We start from the raw sequence: 26,024 nt of genomic DNA on the forward strand, positions 1-26,024 counted from the left end.
TTTTTCTCTCATGTGCGTGAAGTGTTGATTCCAAAAACGACATAAATTACAGATTACTGATGCAAAAGGTTACAGCTCGTCAATGAAACAATTAACTGTTCTATGAGACACAATCATTCCTCAGCTGCTGGGTCTAAGAAACAGGGTGTAAAAATAGATCTGACTCATTACATCTCATATCCAAGCTATCATTTGCAGCTGATGAAATAATTTAGCCATGGTTAGTAGCCTTTCACTTGACACTTAAATAGGTGATATTTTAGCCAGTGCAGAGAGCTATCAAACATGACAGGGGGTCTTGATCAGCTGGGTAAGTGAGCTGAGCATTGACAAATGGTTTTCATTCCAGATAAGTGTGATGTGTTAAATTTTTGGAAGTCAAACCAGGGTAGGATTTATACAGTGAATGGTAGGGCCCTGGGACTTCGAAGTACAAGTATACACGAGAGTTCATGGAAAATGGTGTCACAGGTAGTCCAGGTGCTGAAGAAGGTGTTTAGTACACTTTAAACAGTCAGGGCGATGAGTACAAGAGTTGGGATGCTATGTTCCAATTGTACAGGATATTAGTGAGGATGTATTTGGAGTATTGTGTATGGTTCTTGTCACTCTTTTATAGGAAAGATGTCATTAAGATAGATAGAATGCAAAGATGATTTAGCAGAATGTTGCCAGGACTCGGGGGCTGGAGACATGGAGAGACGTTGATCAGGCTTGGACTTTATTCCGTAGAATGTACAAAACTAATGCATGGCACTCCAGAAGTGTATACAATCATAAAGGTACAGATATTGTTATTGTGAATAAAATCATCAGAGAGATACTGAAGCTAGTGGATATAGATGCTTTTATTCAGCAAAACAAGCAGGCATCATTCTGGAGACGCTCTCAGTAGAGACCTCCTAACTCAATATTACATCATATTTTATATGTTAAAGTACAAAGGTAACAACAGGACAATTTCATAGCATGTCCTTTGAGTTTCAAACACCTACATCTTCACACGAACACAAGGGTTAATCGCCCCTGCCTCCGCAGCTGCAGTCACGCTTATGCACATACCTCAGGTGAATGGATGTTTCCTAGTTTACAATCAAACCAAATCGGAAGCTCCAGCAAGACCACTGTTCCGAGCTGCATTTTAGCCTCAATCTACAATCCACATTCAGATCTGAAGACTGGATGCTGTTGAGATTAATATTTGCTATATACCATAAATCCAGAATATGCCCTAACAATAGGATAAAAGCATATTCTTTTTCCCCAGGGAAAGGAACTCAGAAACTAGAGGGCATAGGTATAAGGTGAGAGGTTAAAAAAAAAGGGACCTGAGGGGCACCCAGAAGGTGCTGCATGTATGGAACGAGCTGCAAGAGAAAGTAGCTGAGACAGATACAATAACAACATTTAAGAGGGTATGTGGATAAGAAAGGTTTAGAGGGATATAGGACGAACATCAGCAAGTTGGACTAGCTCAGGTGGGCATTTTGGTCAGTAAAGACATGTAGAGCTGTATTATTCTACAGCTCTATGTCACTGAGTGAATAAATTAATATAGTTACAAGAATTGTTATATAATTGTACAAATTAAATGGTCATATTAGTATAAGATAATTGATGACAAAACAATTATTTGTCATCAAATTGAGAATTTCCTCTCTGCTCTCCACAGAAGTGCAATCGGATCCTCTAAGGTCAACTGAGAAATAAAGTGATGTAACATACACAAAATGCTGGAGGAACTTGGCAGGTCAGGTAGCATCTATGGAGAGGAATAAACAGCCAACGTTTGGGTCTTGGCCTGAAAACATGGCTTCTTTATTTCTCTCCATGGATTGCTGAGCTCCTTCAGCATTTTGTGTGTGTTGCTCTGAATTTCTAGCCTCTGCAGAATCTCCTGTGTTTGAGAAAAGTGGAGCCTAGATTTAACTTGTTGTTTGAAAAATGGTGCCATGACATCCTTATCTTCCTTCAGCACTACACCCACAATCTTCCGTATCAGAAAGCAGATCTACTACTGGCGCACTTCTGAGGAGTGAAAAAGACTCCTTGATTTCTCACACTAGCATATGCAATGAGTAGGTATTTAATCCTTTTATTGCCTGTCCTATGGGCTACAGCTGAATGTAGCTTGTTTATTTGATGTTGTAAATGAAGTATTCAGCCTGTCTTGCATCGACACGGGCACTGAGGCTGTACAACTCTGAACTATGTTTACAACAGCTGGAATCCAGGAAAGTCATGGGGATTGATTACCAACTGGGAGATAGCAACTTGTTGCATTGGGGAGTAGACATCTAAAAGTAGTCATTTTCAGTAAAGGCATTTTGAACCTTAATTTAGACATACAGAATAATGTCAAACCTAAAACAGTCAAAACACTCCCTGTTCCAGACAGAAGCTGAACTGAACCAGCCACAGAAATTCTAAGCAACACACACAAAGTTCTGGAGGAACTTAGCAGAACAGGCAGCATCTACAGAGAGGAATAGAGTCAACCTTTCAGGCCGAGACCCTTCATTGGGACTGGAAAGGATGTGGGCAGAAGCCAGACTGGGGGGGGCGGGTGAAGGTTTACAAGCTTTAAGGTAAAAGGTGAAGCCAGGTAAAGGGGAAGGTGGGTTGGTGGGAGAGAGGGGAGGAAGTGAGAAGCTGGGAGGTGATAGGTGGAATAGGTAAAGGGATAAAGAGGAGATTCTGTTGGTATAACAGCAGGTTGGAGCTAGGCATCCTTCATTTAGCAGATTCCACAATCTTTCCACTGCATCCTTGTCATAAGTCAGAAGCATTGTTTCAACAGGTACATTTAATGTCAGGGAAATGTATACAATATACATTATGAAATTCTTTTTCTTCGCAAACATCCACAAAAACAGAAGAGTGCCCCAATGAATGAATGACAGTTAAATGTTAGAACCCCAAAGCCCCCCCATCTTCCCCCTCCCACACACAAACAGCACCAAGGCAACGACCCCCCCCCCCCCCTCCACCAAGGAGCCTCCCAGCTTCATTGACCTGGGTTCAGGTCTGTCCCTGGGTCCTGATTGTGGGGAGGTTCTCCAGTTTCCTCCAACTTCTCAAAGGCGTGCAAGTTAGTTGGATCAAGTGTGTAAGTGAGTGGTAGAAGTTAATGGGAATTGATAGGAATGTGGGGTCAATAAACTGGGATTAGTGTAAAGGTAGGCTTGACAGTCAGTACGGACTCCGTGGGCAGAAGGGCCTGTTGCAATATTGTATAAGGCTGTCATGTTTTTGCTTATTTCACTGGCAACCTGGTAGGTGTGGAAAACCTGAAAGCTGGTATAATATCAGATGACACAAAATTGGTGCCTGCTTGCCGAGCCTTAAGTGTAGTTTGCACAATGTGGAACTAGTGAGGGAGGGAGGGAGGGAGGGAGGAGAGATACAGCTGAAAATAATGTTACAAGCCTGTTGTTGCTGCAGTTTGCTGAGCGGGGTATTCAGCGTGTTTCATTTATTGAATTTCAATAGGTTTCAGCAGGTACATTTAATGTCAGAGAAATGTATACAATATACATCCTGAAATTCTTTAGCTTCGCAAACATCCACAAAAACAGCGGAGTGTCCCAGAGAATGAAATATAGTTAAATGTTAGAACCCCAAAGCCTCTCCCCAATTCCCCACCAGCAAAAAAGCATCTACACCCCTCACTGAGCACAGCAAAGCATCAATAAAGGCACAGACTTGCAGTTCCCCAAAGACTACTCGTTTACCCAGTATTCGACATACCACAGGCTCTCTCTCTCCCTAATAAGGGAAAAAGAGGTGTCCCCGTTTCACAGCGAGAGGGGAGACGTAACAAAACAACTTGCTGATTTGTGATGTTAATTGTCTGTTGCGTTGCTCTTTCCGAGCTCTGTGTCCAAAGATCTTGGGTCTCCGGGCACACAGCCAGCAGCCAGCTCACTGCTTTCAATCTTCCATGTACTCCCACGACACACCAGTTTTCTGCAGCGGCATTGACCTGAAATCTGCCCGCTTTCAGAGCCGCGAAAATCCGGCACCGTGAAGGCGCACTAGTCTTGCAGGCCGTGTCCTTGGCATTTTGAAAAGTGACTGGCCGTGAGACCCTGACAGCGAGTTCCATTCCCGCAAAGAACCAAAGTCAGGGTCTTCAAAAGAACCCTGAAATGGGAAAAGAGATATTAAAGATAGAAATAGAGCTGTTTCCGAAGATGCAAGCAAAGGAGTTGCCGTTAGGCACCCTCATCCTAAGCTCGCCCTCTGACTAGTGGAGTACTCTCTGCTGACTTGGACAAAGGTTGCAGCAAAGACATCAAATGAGCTTGATACCACCCGTGACTAAGTAGTGTGCTTGATTTGCACCCCATCTATTGTACTAAATATTACGCCCACCACTAGCGTTCTGTAAAGGTGTCTGCCTTGTACAAAATACACTGCAGTTACTCACTCAGCAGCACCTCTGAAACCCAGGACCACTCAACAGAGAGCTCGTACTTGGGAGCACCACTACTTGCAAGTCATTTTCTCCGCACTTGCTCCTCCCCGTGTTGCTGGACCCACCCATTGTGGAATGTACCGCCATTCCTTTATACTCGACGTATCCAATCCTGGTAACTCCAACCCAACAGTACCAAGTGAACGTGTTCCGCTCTAACACTTCAGTGATTCAAGGAGACGGCTCATTACCTCAAAGCTCAAGGGAAGTGAGAAACTGATAAATTCCAGCTTCTTCCCCGAGGCTGTGAGACTAATGAATACCCTGTTACCACCGAGGTCTTATCACTAGAACAGCGAACTGTTTACTGTTTTACCGTTATTTCATTTGGTTGTGTACATGTATGGTCAGTTGACAATACACTTGAACTTGAACTCCATTGAGTCTTCAACAGCATCACATGTTGCACACATGATCTGATCCCAACAGTCCTGCCAACTCACCTCCTCCACTGCCTCCAATTACTCAAAGTTGTTGAGAGAAAACAAGAGAAATTCTGCAGATGCTGGAAATCCAAGCAACACACACAAAATGCTGGAAGAACACAGCAGGTTTAGGCAGCATCGATGGAAAAAAAGTACAGTCATCGTTTCGGGCAGAAACCCTTTGGCGGACACTGAGAGCATCGGGTTTATTCAAAATCTAAAGGTCAAAGTAAATTTATCATCAAAGAACATAAATGTCACCATATACTACCTTAAAGTTCATTTTTTGCAGGCATTCACAGCAAAATAAAGAAATGTAATAGAATTTATGAAGAATCTATACATTAACAAAGACTGCCAAAGAAGCAATTGTGCAAATAAAAATAGATAGAGAGATAGGTAGCAAGCAAATAAATAATACTGAGAACTTGAGATACAGAGTATTTTGAAGTGAGTCTAGGTTGTGGAATCAGTTCAGTGTTGAGGTGAGTGAAGTCTTCCACACCGGTTCAGGAGTCTGATGGCTGTGGGCTAATAACTGTTACTGAACACAGGGTACACTGCAGATGCTGGGGTCAAAGCAACACGTACAACATGCTGGAGGAACTCAGCAGGTTGGGCAGCATCGGCGGAAACGAACAGTAAACGTTTCGGGCCGAGACCTGACGAAGGGTCTCGGCTCAAAAGTTGACTCTTCATTTCCATGGATGCTGCCCGACCTGCTGAGTTCCTCCAACGTGTTGTGCGTGTAACTGTTACTGCACCTGGTGGTTGGCTCCTGTACCTCCTGCCCGATGGTAGTGGCAAAAAAAAGCATAGTCCGGATGGTTTTCTCATCGTGGCAAAGTTTCTACCTCCTGATGATGAATGTAATTGCAAAAATTACTATTCCCCTTCTCCCTAACTATTCCATTCCTCTTGAACATTCCCACTTTCCAATCCTTCAATTACAGGAATAAAGCATCTTACAATGGCTGTCGCAACGTGGAGACAAATGCATTTGTTTTATTGAATTCTAGATAATTATTGATAAGATTCTGATCTGCTGAGTTGCCTTTCACACAGATCTATCCCCATGCTCGAAAGCAGCCTTCATGTAATTATCAGAGCCACAGAGCCATTGGAATTATGTACAACCCAGCCATGCTGTCCTTTGGTATAATGCACAACATCAATAGATATTGTATCGTAAGATGATATTCATCAAGTCAGGGGCATTTCTTTTAAAGGGAAGAAGATCAGACAGACTTAGGCAGACACCAGGCCAGAAGTGCAGTTGCTGAAAGAGGCCCACAGTGGCCATAAGAAGCAATAATTTATTGTGAGCCATGGTTAGAAGGGAACATCACAACAGTTACTGGAGGGCAGGTCAAATAGATCTAGTATCTCAACTATTAATTACTTTAGAAGCATCCTCTTCCCCAATGAAGACAAAGATAAAGTATTCAATTAATATAACAGTGCCCTCAGATTCCACTGCAAGTTCCCATTTTCACCGTTAATAAGCCTCATGCTTCCATGAGCAATCTCTCATTTATTTGCATTGAGAAAACTTTGAAATGTCTTTGAGATTGCCAGCTGCTCTTTTCTCAAATTCTGTCTCAATTTTCATAGTCCCTCTGATTCCTTTGTTACTAGCCTGATTCCTGCTGCTCTTTATAACCTTGTACTTGTCATAATGTTTCTTTGCTTTTTATCTTCACTCTTTTGTCATCCTAGGAGCTCGGTATATGTTTGTTTCTTCTTTGCGCCTCATAGGAATAGGCTTAACTGCATCTGAACTGTCTCTTCTAAGTCAGCCTATTCTTCTGATATAGTTTGACCTGTTAACCTTTGAATCTGCAGGAGCATAGCTGTTAGTGTAACGCAATTGCAGCGTAAGTGACCTGGGTTCCATTCCTGCCACAGTCTGGAAGGATTTTGTGCATTCTCCCCAAGTCCATGTGGGTGTCTTCTTGGTGCTCCAGTTTCCTACTACGTTCCAAACATATATGGGTCAGGTTTAATAAGCTGTGGCCATGATATGTTGGAGCCAAAGCATGGCGATAGTTGTGGGCTGCCCCAGCACATCCTTAGACTGTTGGCTGTTGACACATTTTACTGTATGTTTCAATATTTCGATGTACATGTGACAAATAAAGCTGATCTTTAAATCTCTCTTTATTTACCCTGGCCAGGGCTTCTCGCAATCCATCGAAATTGGCCTTCCCCAATTAATTATTTTTACTTTATAAAGCTCCTTTTCCTGTTCTGTAATAAAACTACATCATATTATAGAATGAACTTAATCTCCTCAACATTGCTCTTCCATAGTCAAGGGTTTTCTCCCTTACAAAAAGGGCTAGGGCATGATTTAAGCAATGGGAAATGATGGCTGCCTCCCGAGTTCGCATCTGCTGTCTCTTTTGCATGCTACCCATATAGATAAATGGAAATAGAGATGAGGGGGTTATCATGGAAAGATGAGGCAATCAGCAGCGTGGGAGGATGAAACACTGCAGTGGTTTATGAGGGTAGCCCATTCAGGCCATAGTTCACAGCTACCTGCCAATGCTATCTCTCTACTAAAGGGCAGCACAGGGAAAGTTGATGACATCAAGGTTATTTAAATAATTTGCGGTTCCCATGAATTGCCCTTCATGAAAATAAAAGAAACAAATTCCATAGCTTGCAGCTTTTAGTGCATCTGTCACTGGGTCAAAAGCATTTCTTTATCTTTATTTAGAGATAGAGCGCAGGCCTTGCAGCCCAAATGAGCTGCACCACCACTGATCCAACCATAGCCTAATTACAGGACAGTTTACAGTGGCCAACTAACCTACTAACTGGTATGTCTTTGGACTGTGGGAGGAAACCCACATGCACACAGGAAGGACGTACAAACTTTCTAATAGAGGACGCCGGAACTGAACTCCAAACTCTGAGCTCCAATAGTGTTGTGCTAACTGCTACGCTATCGTGGTGCCCCCATGTGGCATAAACTTTGATGGTGGCATCACATGCACAAAATACACTGGGAAATGTCATTGTGTTAGAACATTCAACTTGTAAAGCTTTGGGTATGATTGGCTATTTCCAACTCAGAATAGAAGGTTGCAGATGGAAATTTATGCCAGGGAAACTACTGGCTACTGGCAGTGAATTCAAATAGCATATATCAAACTACTATATAATGCTAGTTTGATGTTGATTATGCAAAGTTATACCATGCATTGAACACTGGATCAGATTGCTGATTGTCCCCTCCTGCTTCTAATGAGCAGAGGGGACCTGTTGCCAGCTCACTTCTTTTGCTGATTGTACAATGTCACATGAATGGAGAAGTGCTACTATGCAAGGTACCATAAGACCATAAGGCTTAGGCCATTCAACACATCGATTCTGCTCCACCATATCAAACTCCTCTTCGAATATACTCACTTGCTTGGCCTTCACAGCCACCTGTGGCAATCCCACAAATTCACCACTCTCTGGCTAAAGAAATTCCACCTTATCTCTGTTCTAAAGGGAAGAACTTCGGTACTGAGGCTGTGCCCTCTGGTAATAGACTCTCAAACCACTGCAAATGTCTTTCATATTTGACGCAGACTTTAGTATTAGAGCCATGAACCTGTACACGGCATTTTCATTAACTGCACAATTCACTTCTATTTGGGGTACAACATATTTCAACAGTTGCTTCTATCAACATTCTTTACTCAAAGTACTTTTTACAGTATTTACCCTGGTCAAAGGGCTGATATCAGTGTATGAATAATGCCAGGGAGAACCGGGTCTTGTCCCTGACAAACCATTTTAAAAACAACCCACTGTGTAAGCTATAAATAAATTCAATTGCCTATTATAAGCATGGTAGATTATGGAAACCAGACCTTGCAGAGCCTGTGAGCAACACTTTGCACGTCCCAGCTCTGTACTTATGATAATTACACTCACAAAATGCTGAAGGAAATTAGCAGGTCAGGCAGCATCTGTGGAGAGGAATAAAGAGCTGATATTTCAGGCCAAGACTGTTGGCTCTTTATTCCTCTCTGAAGATGTGGCCTAAACCGCTGAGTTTGTTTGTATGTGTTGCTCTAACTTTCCAGCATCTGCAGAATCTCGTGTGTTTATGATATACTTCATGATAATGGCTGGGATCATCACATAAAAAAAACTCTTTGGATTAAAAATAATTTAAATTAGTGTGTACATTGTGTACCTTCCCATTAAAGATTTTGCCTAAATTGTAAATGCTAAGCAGACTCAAATCCAACGTCCAGTCAATGGGATTTAGGAATGCTGCGATTGTAATTAATGAAAAAAATCCCAAGCAGTGTTTTGTATTTTAGACACATTCAGTAATGGATCTCTTAACTAATTCCACGGCTTCTCATTTTACACTTAATCTGAAAGAACTTTCTAGAGCCTGAGTAATCATGACAGACTGATTGAAGCTGACTGCGCCGTCTCAAGCTGCCGTCCTTTCTGAATATTTATAGTTTTGTATTAAGAAAGCTAGAGAGCAATCTAATCTTAATTAAAGGTTACTGTCTTGTATAAATGAGAACTAGAACTGGCAGAATTTTATGTCCTACAGATTATTTAGGCAAACATATCAGCAGCAATTTTATCCCATGGAAACAAACTGGATTGGTATTGATGGACAAAAAGGTTGACATGGGGTGCGGTGGTCCAAAGGGGCTGTTTCCTTGCTGTACAACTCACCAACCATCCAGACCACGCCCTCTTCTCACTACTACCATCAGGCAGGAAGTACAGGAGCCTTAGATCCCACAGCACCAGGTTCAGGAGCCGTTATTACTCCTTCAGCCATCAGACTCCTAAACCAACGTGGATAACTTCACTCACCTCAACATTGAAACAGTTCAACAACCTATCCACTTTCAAAGACTCTGCAACTGATATTCTCAGTGTTATTATTTGTATTTGCATGGTGTGTCTTTTGCACATTGGTCGTCAGTTTTTGTGTGTAGTTTTTCATTGATTCTGTCGTATTTCTTTGTTCTACTGTGAATGCCTGCAAAAAAAGTACCTTGGAGCAGTATATGGTGACATATAAGTACTTTGAAAATAAGTCTGTTTTGAACTTTGAAGCATGACACAGTAAGAAGACTGCACATCAATAATTACCACAACTGCTTGATTGTTGTGGGGAATTAGATGATATATTTTTAAAATGCTTTGGTGCCCCATAGTCTCATTTAGGGAATTTTCGAGGAGGCCTGACCTCTTATTCCTCCACATCCCTGTCCCTAAACCCTAAAATCCCCTCGGGCCCCAAAATCATTCCTACCAACTTAAAACAAACAACTAAGTGTGGGTCACAATTTCAACAGAGCCTTTAATTGCCCCTTTCCTTGTTTCAGTATTTGTTGAATTTGCCTGGGACTTGATTTTAATGTGTGTATTTCTGTGCTTGACTTCTCCATGTGCTGACAATTTTGTATTGCTCTTTTTCCCATCATTATCTCATTATTGCAGTGTCTTTGCATCAGAAATCTGCCACTTTATTGTCTCTCCCTTGATCAAATGTCAGTGTGTCTTCTTTGGTCTCTTAAATACCATTTCCTGTCCCATGTATCTCCTTATCTGTTCTGATAACATTCTCTTCTCTCAGTTCCTCCACCTCTGCCACATCTGTTCTTAATCCCCTTGTCCATTCATCCCTCCCCACTAATCTCCCTCCCAGCACTTATCCATGCAAGTAGCCAAAACGCTACACCTGCCCACTCGCCTCATCCCTCACCTCCAAACAATCCATCCAGGTGAGGCAACACTTCACCTGTGAGTGTGCTGGGTCCAGTGCACCCGATGTGGCCTCCACTACATTGGTGAGATCCATCATAAACTGGGGGACTGCTTTGTCGATCCCCTCTGCTCCATTTGCCAAAAGTGGAACTTCCTGGTGGCCAAACATTTTATTTCCCATTTCCATTCCCGTTCCGACATATTGGTCCATGGCCACCTCTTGTGCCAAGATGAGGCCAACCTCAGGGTGGAGGAGCAACACTTTCTCCTGTCTGGGTACCTCCAATGTGATGGCATGAGTATCGATTTCTCCTTCCAATAAAAAAAAATCCCTCCCCGTCCCTTTCTCTTCTATTCCCCGCTCTGGCCTTTTATCTCTTCTCATCTATCACCTCTCCCTGAGTCCCATCCTTTCTTCTTCTGTAGTCTTTTACTATTCCCACTCACCCGGCTGCACCTCTATCCTTTTAGCTAGCTTCCTTCTTCTGCCCCCATCTTTTTATTCTGGAGTCTTCCCCATTCCTTTTCAGCCTGAAGAAGGGTCTTGAAACATCAACTGTTTATTCATTTCCTGAGATGTTGCCTGACCTGCTGAGTTTCTCCATGACTTTCTGTGTGAACCTTTGGATTTCCAACATCTGCAGACTTTCTCGTGTTTCTGTTCTCAGGCTGAGGCTTTCGATTCTAGATTATTTGAGAAGTTTTTGTTGAAGAACAGGGCCATCACCATTAACTCTGCCCTCACTTATCAGATTATTTCCTCTTCAGTCTCTTCCACCTATCACTACTCAGTTTCTCACTTCAACCACCCCTCTCCAAACCATCCACCTTTCCCCTATCATCTGCCAGCTTTGTACTCCTTCCCCTGCCCCCCATGACCTTATTCTGGCATTTGTCCCCTTCCTTTCCAGTCCTTATGAGAGTCTTGACCCAAAACCTTGACTGTTTATTTCCCTCCATAGATACGGCCTGACTTGCTGAATTCCTCCAGCATTTTGTGTGTGTTGCTCACGACTTCCAGTTTCTGCAGAATCTCGTGTTTATTCTTTTCAGCCTTGCAGCATGTTTAACAGTACAAACGTCCCAAGACAGTTCACAGGAACTGAGCTGAAAAATAAAATTGACACTGAACCACACAAGGAGATATTGGGACAAATAAATTAGATCAAAATCTAGATTTTAAAGAGGCAATTTCAGAGCTTACAACCATTACGCTGTGAGAACTACAGCCAGTTAAAGTCAGCGGTGCACAAGGGATCAGAACGGTAGATTAAATGGAGTACAAATGAAGGAGCTAACAGAATTAGGGAGTAGAAATGCTGTAGATTAATTTTAAAATAAAGAAGCAGAAGAATTCATTCAGTTTGCCATGCTTGTTTCTTCTATTGCCAATTCTTCTCGAATCTTTCTCTTTTTTTATCTTTTGTAATAAATCTTAGCTTTCTCCTCACACTTCTGTTTTCGGCTGCAAGGTTATGCTTTCGGACTCACTGATATAAACTTCCGAGGCAGACAGGAAAGTGTTAAGTGAGAGTCGGAGGCATTAAACCAGATTTGTTATAATTGCAAACTTATTAACAGTGAAATTGTAAACTTCAGCTTTCTGCTCTGAGACCATTTTTGTTATTTTAACTCAATTAGTTTTACAAGGCAATTCTTTCTTTGAATTGTCCCCGCTGTGACATCCCATAATGAAGAACCCTATCACCGACTTGCTGCAATTAAGTGAGTGATGTCTTGTGTACCACAGTGAAATGGCATATGGAATGTGTCAGATTGGAATGCTAAAATTTCATTTTCAATCTTTTTTATTGATTTAAAAAAAAAATTATATGAATAGATACAAATCAGAGGTTATCAAATACATAATACAATAAATGTACAAAGAAAAGGATATACACTGTCAAAATCATGTATTATATTAAGCTAGTATATATAAACAGAGAACCACAACTCCTCTTGACAATTCATACAAAAAAAAAGACTGGAAATCTTCTATTAAGAAGAAAAAAAACCCCACTGAACTAACCTAAAACAAAGAAAAGGGACTGGGCAGTCCATTTGAGGGTAAAATTACAAAAAAAAAGAAAACATCCTTCTGGTCAAATCTGAAACTTTGCGGAGGGAGAAAAAAAAGAAAAAAAATCACCTAAAAAATAGAAAAGAAAAGAAAAAAAAATTAGATCATATGAAAATATTGAAAGGAATGCTAAAATTTCATGAGGTTTTTTGACCAAGGCAGCACACCAGATCAACTTTCTCCACTTTTCTGCTGTGTTTTCAGAATGCATTTGGTGCCTCTTTATCTTATTTTCTTTCCCTGTAATTCCCTCAGTTGGGAAAAGCGTGCCTTGGGTGTAGAAAACCCTTTGGCCACTGCAGTACTGTAATAAGATTGTTGCAGAACGTTTCCTTCCAAGTTGAATTTTGCATAGTCAGTAACAAGTAAATGACAAACCAGCAACACGAGAAAATCTGTAGATGCTGGGAATCCAGAGCAACCCACAGAACATGCTGGAGGAACTCAGCAGGTCAGGCAGCATCTACGGAAAAGAGGAAAACGACAACGTGTCAGGCCAAGACCCTTCTTTGGGACAAACAGAGTCTGGGACTCTTTAGACCAGGGGTTTCCAACCTGGGTTAATAGTAGGGGTCCATGGCAAAAAAAAGGTTGGGAACAACTGCTTTAGACCAAAACTACCCTTGAACTGCTGGGTTAAAAAAAAACTCAAATCCTGGAAACAGGTGGATGCCCTCAGAAGAACATCCATGCATAATGTCTGATCCAGCAGAGTGGTGTCTTTATCTTAATACTAGGGACTCTGGCTTCAGTAAAGGTTGTGGTGACAGGAATTTATTTTCCTTTTCTATCACCTCTCTGTCTTTTCAGCTTTGAGGACAGAACATATCTCTACAAAGCAGCAGGAGATAATGGAGTCACTGAAGCATAGTCTGATTAGGAACAGTCAACATGGCTTTGTAAGGGTCAGCTCGTGCCTCATGAGCCTGATTGAATTCTTCGAGGAAGTGACAAAACATATCGATGAAGGTAGAGCTGTGGTTGTGGTGTATAAGAATTTCAGTAGGGCACTTGACAAGGATCCCCGTGGTAGGTAGGCTGATTCAGAAAGTCGGGAAGCATGGGGTTCAAGGAAAGCTGGATGCAAAGATTCAGAATTGTCTTTTCCACTGGAAGGCAGAGGGCAATAGTAGATGAAGCATATTCTTTCTGGAGATCAGTCGCCAGTGGTGATCCATAGGTATCTGTTCTGGGATGGGACCCCTGCTCTTTGTGATTTTTATAAATGACTTGGATTGAGTAGTGGAGGGGGGGGGGATAGTACGTTTGTAGATGAAACAAAGGTTGGCAATGTTGTGGATAGTGTAGAAGATTGTTGTGGGTTTCATTGGGACATTGACAAGATGCAGAGCTGGGCTGAGCAGTTACAGATGGAGCTCCAGAAAAGTATGTAGTGATTCATCTTGGAAGGTCAAAATAGAAGGCAGAGAAAAGGTTAATGGCAGCATCCTTGACAGTGTGGAGGAACAGTAGGATCTTGGGGTTCACATCCATAGATCCCTTAAAGTTGCAACACTAGATGATAGGATGTTGAAAAAGGTGTATAGTGTGTTACCTGCATTAGTCAGGGGATTTGAGTTCAAGAACCGCAAGGTATTGTTACGGCTCTATAAAACTCTAGCTAGACCACATTGTCTTCAGTTCTGGCCACCTCATTATAGGAAGGATGTGGAAGCTCTAGAGAGCAGAGGAGATTTACCAGGATGATACCTAGATCAGAAAGCATGTCCTAAGAGGATGGGTTGAGTGAACTAGGGCTTTCCTTTTTGGAGGGAAGGAGATAAAAGGTGATTCAATAGAGATGTACAAGATGATAAGAGGTATCGATAGAGCAGACAGCCAGAGACTTTTTCTCAGGGCAGAAATCACTGATAGATTGGGGCATAACTTTAAGGTGTTAGGAGAAAAGTCAGATGTACTTTCTTTCCACAGATGTGTTGGAGACGTGGAACTCAGTGCCGGGGTTGTGGTAGAGGCAGATCATGGCGTAGATTAATATGTCGACATAACATAGTGGACCGAAAGGCCTGTACTGTGCTGTAATGTTCAATGACGTTGATAGATTTTTGTCTCTTCCACTTCATGATACTTGCATTTGTTTTTGTTACTTTTTCAAAGTGTCCTTCCTGGATGCCTTCTAACATCCAGGGGATCTCTGATGATGGGTTAACTAGGGATACTGAGCTTGCTTGGGAAGATGGGAATCAAGCATCTGCGCACTGTCTGGTCCAGTTGAGCTGGTCTGATAATGCCATGATTGGCATTTTCCATATAAAAGGCACCAGATAAATTCAGTGTCATAGTCATAAAGCAGAGAAATAGGCCTCCATGCCCATGATAACCACTAAGTACTAATCTGTACTAATTCTATTTATTGGCACTTACTGTACAGCTGTATACACACTGACATCTAGAAACTTCTGAAACATTGCGAGAGTGCCTGCGTCCACCTGCTTTTCAGATTCCAGCACCCTTTGGGTGAAAAGATTCTTCCTCAGGTCTCCCCCAATCTCCATGAGTCTGAGTCCTCAGCTTTTAGTTAGCTCAGCTCCAGGGAAATGTTTTGGACTCTCTGCCCTTCATAATTTGGTGCAGCAGATTCCCCTCCTCCACTTCAAGCTTACCCCTTCTCATAACTGAAACGCTCCAACACAGTCAAGATACTGGTGAATCTCCCCTTTGCAATCATATCCTTCTGAAAATGTGACAGCCACAACTGTACACAATACTCCAGCTGTGACTTCACCAATATCTTAAAATGTTCCAACTTCGCACTGCTCATATTCTATGGCCCAGATAATCAAGACGAGCATTCCACACTCTTTCTTCATCACCTTATATACCAGTGCTGGTACATTTTGAGCAATGAGGTCTCTCTGCTCCTCAATTCTCCCTAAAACCACACCATTCATTCAGTGTGTCCTCCCCTAGTAGTCTTCCCAAATGCACTGCCTTTCATTCACTTAGGAGTAAATTCCACCTGCCATTGCTTTACCCATTTTACCAACTGATCAATAGTAAGACCATATGGAATCGGAGCAGAACTGGCTCATCGGGTCTGCTCCACCACTTCATGGTTGATCCAGTTTAGCTCTCAACCCCAATCTCCTGCCTTCTCCCTGTATCCCTTTATGCCCTGACAGATCAAGAATCTTATCAATCTTTGCCTTAAATATACATAAAGATTTGGCCTGCACAGCTGCCTGTGGCAAACAATTCCACAGACTCACCACTCTCTGGGTATTGAACTTCCTCTTATCTCCTTTCTAAAAGGACACCGTTCTATTCTGAGGCTGTGTCGTCTGGTCTTAGACTTGGTGTTTCCTATGGTGGGGTCCACTCTATCAAGGCCTTTCACCATTCGCTAGGTTTCAATGAGGTCACCCCGCAATCTTCTGAATTCTAATGAATGGCCCACAGCCATCAAACACCATTCATGTGACAAGCCATTCAATCCTGGAATCACTTTCATGAACCTCCTTTGAACTCTCTCCATTTTCAACACATCTTTTTCTAAGACAAGGGGCCCAAAGTCTTAACATTACATCCTTGCTTTTATATTCTAATCCTCTTGAAATGAATGCTAACATTATATTTACCTTCCTCACCGCAGACTCAACCTGCAAACTAACCTTTAGGGAATCCTGCACAAGGACTCCCAAGCCCCTTTGCACCTCAGATTTTTGTATTTCATCTCCATTTAGAAAACAGTCACCCTTTAATTTCTTCAACCAAAGTGCATGACCATACACTTCCCGACACTGTATTCCATCTGCCATTTCTTTGCCTAATCTTATGCTGTACCTTACAACTATCCTCCCTAGCAACATCACAACTGGTTAATGTGTCACCTGCAAACATACTGATCATACTAAAGAATTGTTAAAATATGGAACAAACAGCAAGGGTTTATACACTCTTTGTGGCACCGCACTTGTCAGTAGCTTCCAATTAAAAAAAAGCCCTCCAACTTCACTGTCTGCTTTCTATTGCCAAGCCAATTTTGAAACTCACGAGTTCTGACATTTTGATCCAGTCTCCCATGTGGAATCTTGTCAAAGGCCTTACTGAAGTCCAAGTAGACTACATCAACTGTCCTCATTATTATATTTTGTTACCTCTTCAAAAAATTTCAATTAAATCGCACACACAAGAACTCCCCTTAATAAAACTATGTTGGGTATCTTTGATTACTGTCTACCTTTCCAAGTGCAGGTAAATCCTGTCCCTCAGATTTTCTTTCTCAGTAACCTCCCTATAAATAACGTGCAGATCAGAAGCCTGTAATTTTCTGGCACATCCCTCCTAGTGAATAAGGGTATCACATTTGCTGTCCGTCATTCATCTGGAACTTCAGCTGCGAACAGTGAATATCTAAAAGTCTGTCAGGGCCCAAGCAATCCTGAAGCCATCTGGGATACATTTCAACAGGCACTTAAAATTTATCCGTCTTTTAGCTCATTAGGAAATTATATATCTTCCTTTTTTAATGATAAAAATATTGTCATATCCTGGATAAGCATTTCAATCGTACAGGACAGTTTATTTCACTGTATGTTATTTAGTATCGGGATGAAGACTGCACTTTTAGTTAAGTCTGCATTAAGGCTTGAAGCAGTAATACAAGCAGATGGTAAATGGCATATGACATATGACTAAATTTCACACATATGGCCAAACCTTGGTGGGGCAGCAGTATGATGGATAAACATATATCATAAATCACACGTATTTTGTGTGCTATCCAAACAGGTGTTACTAACTTGTGAACAAATATGATTGAATAAACACTGTTTTCCATTATTTGGCACCTTCGGTTTCCTCTCACTGCACGGTCCCTTTGAATACATCCCATGATCCAGTGTATAACTGGCTGTAGTCAGAATACAGTGATATGCAAACAGCTACTGTTATAGACAGTGTGTGCAGCACACCATTATCATTGTTAGTACAGTCCAACTTCATAAGACCAAAAGCTCCGCCATTCAATCAGGCTGATCCAGTTCTTCCAGTCATCCCCATTCCCCTGCCCTCTCCCCAAACCCTTTGATGTCCTGGCTAATCAAGAACCTATCTATCTCTGCCTTAAATGCACACAGTCATGGATGACTGAAATGCCCAAGTATTCAATTCCTTCTTTTCCCCTTGTTAAACCAAATGATAATTTCCTCCCAAATTCTAGTTTACATAATATGAAAGTGGGTGTTTTTCCAATTAAAACAGTCACATTCTTTAATCAGAGGTGGTGAATCTGTGGAATTCATTGCACATACAGCTGTGCAGGCCAAGTCATTCAAAGCGGGGATTGATAGATTCTTGATTAGAATGGCATCAAATGTTATGGGGGCAGGCAAGGGAGTGGGGTTGAGAGAGATAATAAGTCTGCCAAGATGGAATAGTGGAGTAGACTCAATGGACCGAATGGCCTAGTTCTGCTCCTATGTCTTATGAAGTATCACCAGGGTCTCTATCATTAGGAACCCTCAGCTTCCTGTCTCAGAGATCAGAATGCTCTCCACCAGGTTACTGATGATACAGTATTTCTCACATCTTGTTGCATGTGCTAAAGATTCTCACTTCCTCAAACATTGTGCATGGCTGACCAAAGGGCTCATTTGTGGTCACTTTCTGAGGTACTGAAATTGGCTTGTTCACTCCTGGAATGGAATGCATATTTAAGTCATCCTGTATGTCATGAATCACCATTGTCCGGAAGTTTATAACAGAAACGGAGACCATCATATCAGTGTTGGATATGAACATTGGTTAATGTAGATAACAAAGGTTCAGAGAGCATGGCGTATTTTAAATTATTTCAGTCGCCTCACCTAAGGCCTGTACAGCGCACACGTGCAAGCACACACACACACTCACACTATAACAGGCAAACCGTTTCCTTTAATCGCCATGTGCATGCATATATACATCTGTTTGAAGAGTACCTCCTAAAGTAGTTGTATTTATAGTGCAGTACAAGTCTTTGACAGAGTACTACCCATCCCTGCTAATTACTGTAGCTATTCCGAGGAGGCTCACTTATTTATGTTCCTCAGTGTTCATTTGACATACTGAGCAAATATAATTCCTGCTGGTTTTCCTGCAGTACGTTTTGACAGTAAATCTGTAGGGCAGCAAAGAATGACAAAAGCACAATGATTTCACTTGATTTCATATTTTAAGATGCAAAGATTAAAATAAGTTTGCCACAAATACAGGAGATTCTGCAGATGCTGGAAATCCAGAGTAGCACACACAAAATGCTGGAGGGACTCAGCAGGTCAGGCAGCCTATGTGGAAAGGAATAAAGAGTTGACATTTCGAGCTGAGACCCTTCATCAGCACTGGAAAGGAAGGGGTAAGGAGGCAGAATAAGGTGGGGGGAGGGGAAGGAGTACAAGCTGGCAGGTGATAGGTGAAGCCAGGTGAAGCCAGGTGAGGAGGAGGGAATGAAGTGAGAAGCTGGGAGGTGATTGGTGGAGATGATAAAGGGCTGAAGAGGAAGGAATCTGATAGGAGAGGAGAGTAGACCATGGGAGAAGGGGAAAGAGGAGGAGAAACAGAGGAAAGTGATAGGCAGGTGAGGAGAAGAGAAAGAGTAAGAGGGAAGTTAGGATGGTGAATGAAAAAAAAAGAGGGGGAGGGGGAGAAATTACTGGAAATTAGAGAAGTCGATGTTGATACTATCAGGTTGGAGGCTACCCAGACGGAATATGAGGTGTTGCTCCTGCAACCTGAGAGTGGTCTCATTGTACTCCTCTCCAAAGAAGCTGCTGATTCCTCCAGGATTTTGTGTGTGTGCTAATATATTTGGCAACCACTTTTTGACAATAAAATCGAGGCAGAGTGAAATGCAACGCTAAGCTAAAGAGAGAATTTTAGTTAAATACTTCTAATGAAATTTTTTATAAAAAAGCTGAATGAGAATATTATAAAAGCACTCTCTCTGTCTATCCTGTTTCATATTTTAAACCAGTAAACTGAAGGTGGAAAGTACCGTGGCATATTTTCTACACACACCCACCTGCCCAGGCTCCAGCTGCAGTTATTATTAATTTGTAAATATAGAGCTGATGTTTTATTTTCTGCCACACAATAACAGCATTGCCTATGAGAGACAGGTAATGGCCAAAATGCACAGTCAGCGTTCATGCACGTTAATATTATCTTGGGATCCTGAAGCACACTACATAAAAGCCAATGCTGCCTATTGTATTTTGGCTGGATAATTTAGCAACTAAGCAGGAGAGGCTTTTGAGTTCATTTTATTTTTATACCCATCTCTGCGGTGTGGCAGCTAATTTGAGAGGGACTGACATCATTATGGAGGAGTCAGAAAGAAGAATGGGGAAAGAACAGTGTAAATCAGAGAGCTGTTCAAAGACTTGGATCAAGGACACTGGAAGGGTTTGAGGGTTTTTGGTGCAGGGATAAGTGAGATTGGGTTGGAGGCAGTGAAGGTAAGGTAAATTGGTTCAGTGAAGAGCTGCTTACTCTTGTAACCCTTGACTGTCCTCTCTTTCTCTCTCTCTCCTTATCTCATGCACATGCACACACGTACACTTGTGTAAAAGGCTGCTCTTTATGTTCACATGTACAAATAAGCACGTGCATGGATGCACTCACACACGTAAACATATATACTCTCACGCACACACACGCAGATCTATAAGACCAAAAGACGTATGCGCAGAATTAAGCTGTTTGGCCCATCTTGTCTGATCCACCATTCGATCACTGCTGATGTATTACCCTTCTCAACACTATTCTCCTGCCTTCTTCTCCTCATTCCGGTCTTCAGTAGACGTGTGATGGAAAATGTCTTGACTAGTTGCATCATGGCCTGTTATAGAACACCAATGCCCTTGAATGGAAAAGCCTACAAAAAGTAGCAGATACAGCCCGGTTCATCACAGGTAAAGCCCTCCCCATCATTCAGCACATCTTCATGGAGTGTTAATGCAGAAAAACAGCACCCATCATCAAGGACCTCCACCACTCAGGTCATGCTCAATTCTCACTACTGCCATCAGGAGGAAGGTACAGGAGCTTCAGGACCCACACCACCAGGTTCAGGAACAGTTATTACCCCTCAACCATCAGGCTCTTGAATTAGAGGGCATAACTTCACTTGCCCCATCATTGAACTGTTCCCGCAACTTATGGACTCACTCTTCAAGGACTCTTCATCTCATGATCTTGATATTTCTTGTTTTTTTTCTTTGTATTTACATTTTTTATTGTCTTTTGCATGTTGGTTGTTTGTCCATCCTGTTGGGTGCAGTCTTTCATTGATTCTATTATGTTTTGTTGAGTTACCATGTATGCATGCAAGAAAATGAATCTCAGGATTGTATATCATGACATATCTGTACCTTGTTAAAAAAAACTTACTGTAAACTTTGAACATTCTATAACTTTTGATCCTTGTACTAATCAAGAACCTATCAACTTCCACTTTAAATATACCACCATATACACCACTAACCCAAATTATATTCTTCATCTCCATTCATCCAATGGGTACATTTCCTGAGAATCTGTTATGTATGGGTTAGATTTTTTAATCAGAAAACTTAACTGATTCCAATATACATATTTTCATTTAGTCTGGTTTTAAAAGAAAATGCAGTTGAATAACAATACTGCCAACAGTGAACCATTGTGGTAAAGTAAGAAGAAAGCAAGTTTTCTATGTTTGAAAAAGGGAATTGCAATGTCTCTTGCTTTTATGAGAATCCAAACTGAAGATTGTGGGACAGGAGTTTATGCATCTCAAGCTATTAGTATTTACTGGATACTTGAAATCAAGGAACCTTTTCATCATGAAGACAAAGCCTAGTATGTAAGAATATTGAGCTTGTGCCTTTGGCTGTTCTGCTAATAGATATACATCACTTAACAATCTTTATTTTGAGTTACAGAGTCATACAGCATTAGCTTTCTTTGGTAAATATAGCAAGTGTTCTCTTGCACTCACAGCTACCTGGACTATTCCTCTTCCCACCCTGTCTCTTGCAAAAATGCTAAACCCTTCTCACAATTCCTCCGTCTCTGCCGCATATGCTCTCAGGATGAGGCTTTTCATTCCAGGACGAAGGAGATGTCTTCCTTTTTTAAACAAAGGGGCTTCCCTTCTTCCACCATCAACTCTGCTCTCAAATGCATCTCTCCCATTTCCCGCACATCTGCCCTCACCCCATCCGCCCGCCACCCCACTCAGGATAGGGTCCCTTTGTCCTCACCTACCATCCCACCAGCCTCCAGGTCCAATGTATAATTCTCCGTAATTTCCGCCACGTCCAACGGGATCCCACTACCAAACACGTCTTTCTCTCCCCCCCCCCCCCTTTCTGCTTTCTGCAGGGATCGCTCCCTACACGACTCCCTTGTCCACTCGTCCCCCCCATCCCTTCCCACCTATCTCCCTCCTGGCACTTATCCTTGTAAGCAGAACAAGTGCCACACCTGCCCTTACACTTCCTCCCTCACCACCATTCAGGGCCCCAGACAGTCCTTCTAGGTGAGGTGACACTTCACCTGTGAGTCGGCTGGTGTGGTATACTGTGTCCGGTGCTCCCGGTGTGGCCTTTTATATATGGGTGAGACCCGACGCAGACTGGGAGACCGTTTCACTGAACACCTACGCTCGGTCCGCCAGAGAAAGCAGGATCTCCCAGTGGCCACACGTTTTAATTCCACGTCCCATTCCCATTCTGATATGTCTATCCATGGCCTCCTCTACTGTCAAGATGAAGCCACACTCAGGTTGGAGGAACAACACCTTATGTACCGGCTGGGTAGCCTCCAACCTGATGGCATGAACATTGACCTCTCTAACTTCCATTAATGCCTCTCCTCCCCTTCTTAACCCATCCCTGACATATTTAGTTGTTTGTTTTATTTTCTCTCTCTCTGCCCATCACTCTGCCTGTTCTCCATCTCCCTCTCGTGCTCCCCCCCCCCCCCCCGCCTTTCTTTCTCCATAGGCCTCCTGTCCCATGATCCTTCCCCTTCTCCAGCTGTGTATCCCTTTTGCCAATCACCTTTCCGGCTCCTAGCTTCACCCCACCCCCTCCGGTCTTCTCCTATCATTTCACATTTCCCCCTCCCCCCACTACTTTCAAATCTCTTACTATCTTTCCTTTTAGTTAGTCCTGATGAAGGGTCTCGGCCCGAAACGTCAACAGTTCCTCACCCCGATCCAACACTAGTAACATGAGCCTAACAAGTTGAACATATGTGACAGAGAAAGTAAATTATGTCTCTTAAATATTCTTGTTTTATATGTTTGCAAAGCTACAAACTGTTTATCTGTTTTACAACTGTTGAATTAAAGCTTTAACATTTCTACAGACTTTTCCCATGGGGGAACAAGCTACATCCTAAAGGCCAGCACTACATGAACATCTGGCAAGGAGACTTCCCTCACCAGAACACAGCAGATGATGGATATGCCGACACAGCCCCTGTAAGTGTCACTCTCTCTGAATTTTTAGTTGAATACTCATTAAGTGACATAGGCGACAGTAGGGCTTCATTCCCAGGTGAGCTCAATGCCTTCTATGCTCATTTTGACCATCAAAATACAGCCCTTGATGATCCAGTGATGTCAGTCTCTGAGGCTGACATGCAAGCATCCTTCAGGACAGTGAACCCACAAAAAGCATCTAGCCCAGATGGAGTACCTGGCCAAGTACTAAAGACCTGTGCTGATCACTGGCTGGAGTGTTCACTGAGATCTTAAAGCTCTCGCTTCAGCAGTCTGAGGTACTCACCTGCTTCAAGGAGACTTCACTTTTACTCTAAGAAAAACATGGTAGCCTGTCTCAATGGCTATCATGCATTAGAACTAAAATCCATAGTGATGGAGTGCTTTGAGAAGTCTTTCATGAAACACATCAGCTTCTGCCTGGGAAGTGATTTGGATCCGCTCCAATTTGCCTACCAGAACAACAGGTCCACAACAGTCCCATTTCATTGCCTCTTCATTCAACCCAGGAACATCTTAACAGCAAAGATGCATACATCAGGATGCTCTGTATCGACTATAGCTCGATATTCAGTACCATCTTCCCCACAAAACTAATCAATAGGCTTTAAGAATTTTGTCTCAATACCTCCTGTGCAATTGGATCCTCAATTTCCTCACTTGCAGACCCCAATCAGTTTGGATTGACAACAACGTCTCCTCCACAATCTCCATCAGCACGGGTGCACAAGTTTGTGTGCTTAGCCACTTGTTCTACTCACTTTACACTTATGACTGTGGCTGAAATCAGCTCCAATGCCATATTCAAGTTTGCTGATGACAGTACTGTCATAGGCTGAATCAAAGGTGGTGACAAATCAGTATATAGGAGGGAGGTTGAAAATCTGGCTGAGTGGTGCCACAACAACCTCTCACTCAATGTCAGCAAGACCAAGGAGCTGATTATTGACTTCAGAAGAAGGAAGAACCAGAGGTCCATGAGCCAATCTTCATCAGGGGCTCAGAGGTGGAGAGGGTCGGCTACTTTAAATTCAGAATCAGACTTTTATCAGTCCAGGTGTTATCATTTCTGAGGACCTGTCCTGGGCCCAACATGTAAGTGCAAATACGAGAAAAGCAAGGCGGGGCCTTTACTTCCTTAGGACTTTGCAGAGGTTCAGTATGATGTCTAAAACTTGTCAAACTGCTATAGTTGTGTGGTGGAGAGTATATTGATTGGTTACATCACAGCCTGGCATGGAAACACCAATGCCCTTGAGTGGATAATGTAAAAAGTAGTGGATATGGCTCAGTCCATCAGCACTCTCCTCCCCACTATTGAGCACATCTACATGCTCAATTTTCACTACTGCCATCAGGAAGAAGGTACAAGAGCCTCAGGACTCACCCCACCAGGTTCAGAAAGAGTTATTATGCCTCAATCATCAGGTTCTTGAACCAAAACGAATAACTTCATTCAACCTCACTTGCCCCATCACAGAAATATTCCCATAACCTATGGACTCACTTTCAAGGCCTCCATCTTATGTTCTTGATATTTGTTGCTTATTTATTTTTTATTATTATTTCTTTTCATTTTGTATTTGTGCAGTTTTTTTTGTCTTTTGCACACTGGTTGAATGCCCAGTTGTTGTGGTCTTTCATTGATTCTATTATGGTTATTATTCTATTATGGATTTATTGAGTATGCCACAAGGTTGTATATGGTGACATATATGTACTCTGATAATGAATTTACTTCGAACTTTTGAATTTTTTATACCACAAAATCTACAACAGCAGTGCTTGTGGAGATTGAAAGGACGGGTTGGAGCTGAACAAAAACAGAATTACAATAACAGAATTGATTATAGATTACCATTGGTGGTGCATGCAATAAATTGGAATATATGATCATTTCTTTTTAACTTCTTCCATATTGTTTTGTAATGTCATTTCTCACTTTCTCTTGCCTTAGCCACTTTCTGTTTTTCCTTTAATAACCTCCCTTGTTCTTCACTCTCTCATTTGTTTCTTGTTAGTATTTTACTTTCTATCCAATTGGGAAAGGGATGGCAGAAGAAAGTGCAGATGGGAGTCGTCATCAGTTGCCAGGAGTCTTTTTGTTGATGCCCTTAGCATCCGCCTCTGTGTCTCTCACCTTTTGGGTCCTCTCTTCATTTGTCATCCAACTGTCATTAATTCCCACAACCTCTTCCCTCCAAGCTACTTAAGCAACTGAGAAAGAATCTAGTACTTTACTGGCGTATATGACGCATAAACTCTTCACAGGCTTCCACCTGGGTACAGGTGTCGATTTTAACTGACATTTCAATAACAAACTCCACCATCTTCATGGCCTGAGAAGAATTTCTACTTATACTATCTGCTGCTTATCCAGCTTGTCCCACCCCTTCTCTGGTTTATCTCATTCATTGCCCCCCTCCCAGTACCCTTTTCTTCAATTTCTAAAGCGCAAAGCATATCTAATCAATATAATCTGACAAAACAATAGTGTAACATTCTGTCTAAGGAGAATTAATTGACCCGAGCATTCTGAATTTCATTAACACTCATAGCACTGGACAAAATTCACCCAATCCAAACCCAGGTTTTGTGGGAAGACAAAGTTTTCAATTAGTAAACACAAAGTACACTGCAGATGGTGTCATCAAATCAACACGAAATCAACGTTTGATTTTGGGCCGAAACGTTGACTGTTCCTTTCAGTGGATGCTGCCCGACCTGCTGAGTTCATGCAGCTTGTTTGTAAGGTTTTCAACGAAAGCCTAAAGCATTATCACATCATCCGGCTGAAGA

General features: G+C 42.2%; 1 protein-coding gene across 9 annotated transcripts in view; it reads left to right on the forward strand.

Annotated features, from left to right (window-relative positions):
- The window catches only part of sumf1 (sulfatase modifying factor 1), a 284,705-nt gene that overhangs the window by 75,205 nt on the left and 183,476 nt on the right, over positions 1-26,024 (forward strand). For all 9 annotated transcript variants that reach the window (XM_073072466.1, XM_073072471.1, XM_073072463.1 and 6 more), the window contains exon 6: positions 23,090-23,204. In XM_073072466.1, the coding sequence (XP_072928567.1) occupies positions 23,090-23,204 (115 nt within the window). The remainder of the gene's footprint in view (positions 1-23,089; positions 23,205-26,024) is intronic.

This window comes from Hemitrygon akajei, chromosome 19, assembly GCF_048418815.1.
Source record: "Hemitrygon akajei chromosome 19, sHemAka1.3, whole genome shotgun sequence".
NCBI classification, from domain to species: domain Eukaryota; kingdom Metazoa; phylum Chordata; class Chondrichthyes; order Myliobatiformes; family Dasyatidae; genus Hemitrygon; species Hemitrygon akajei.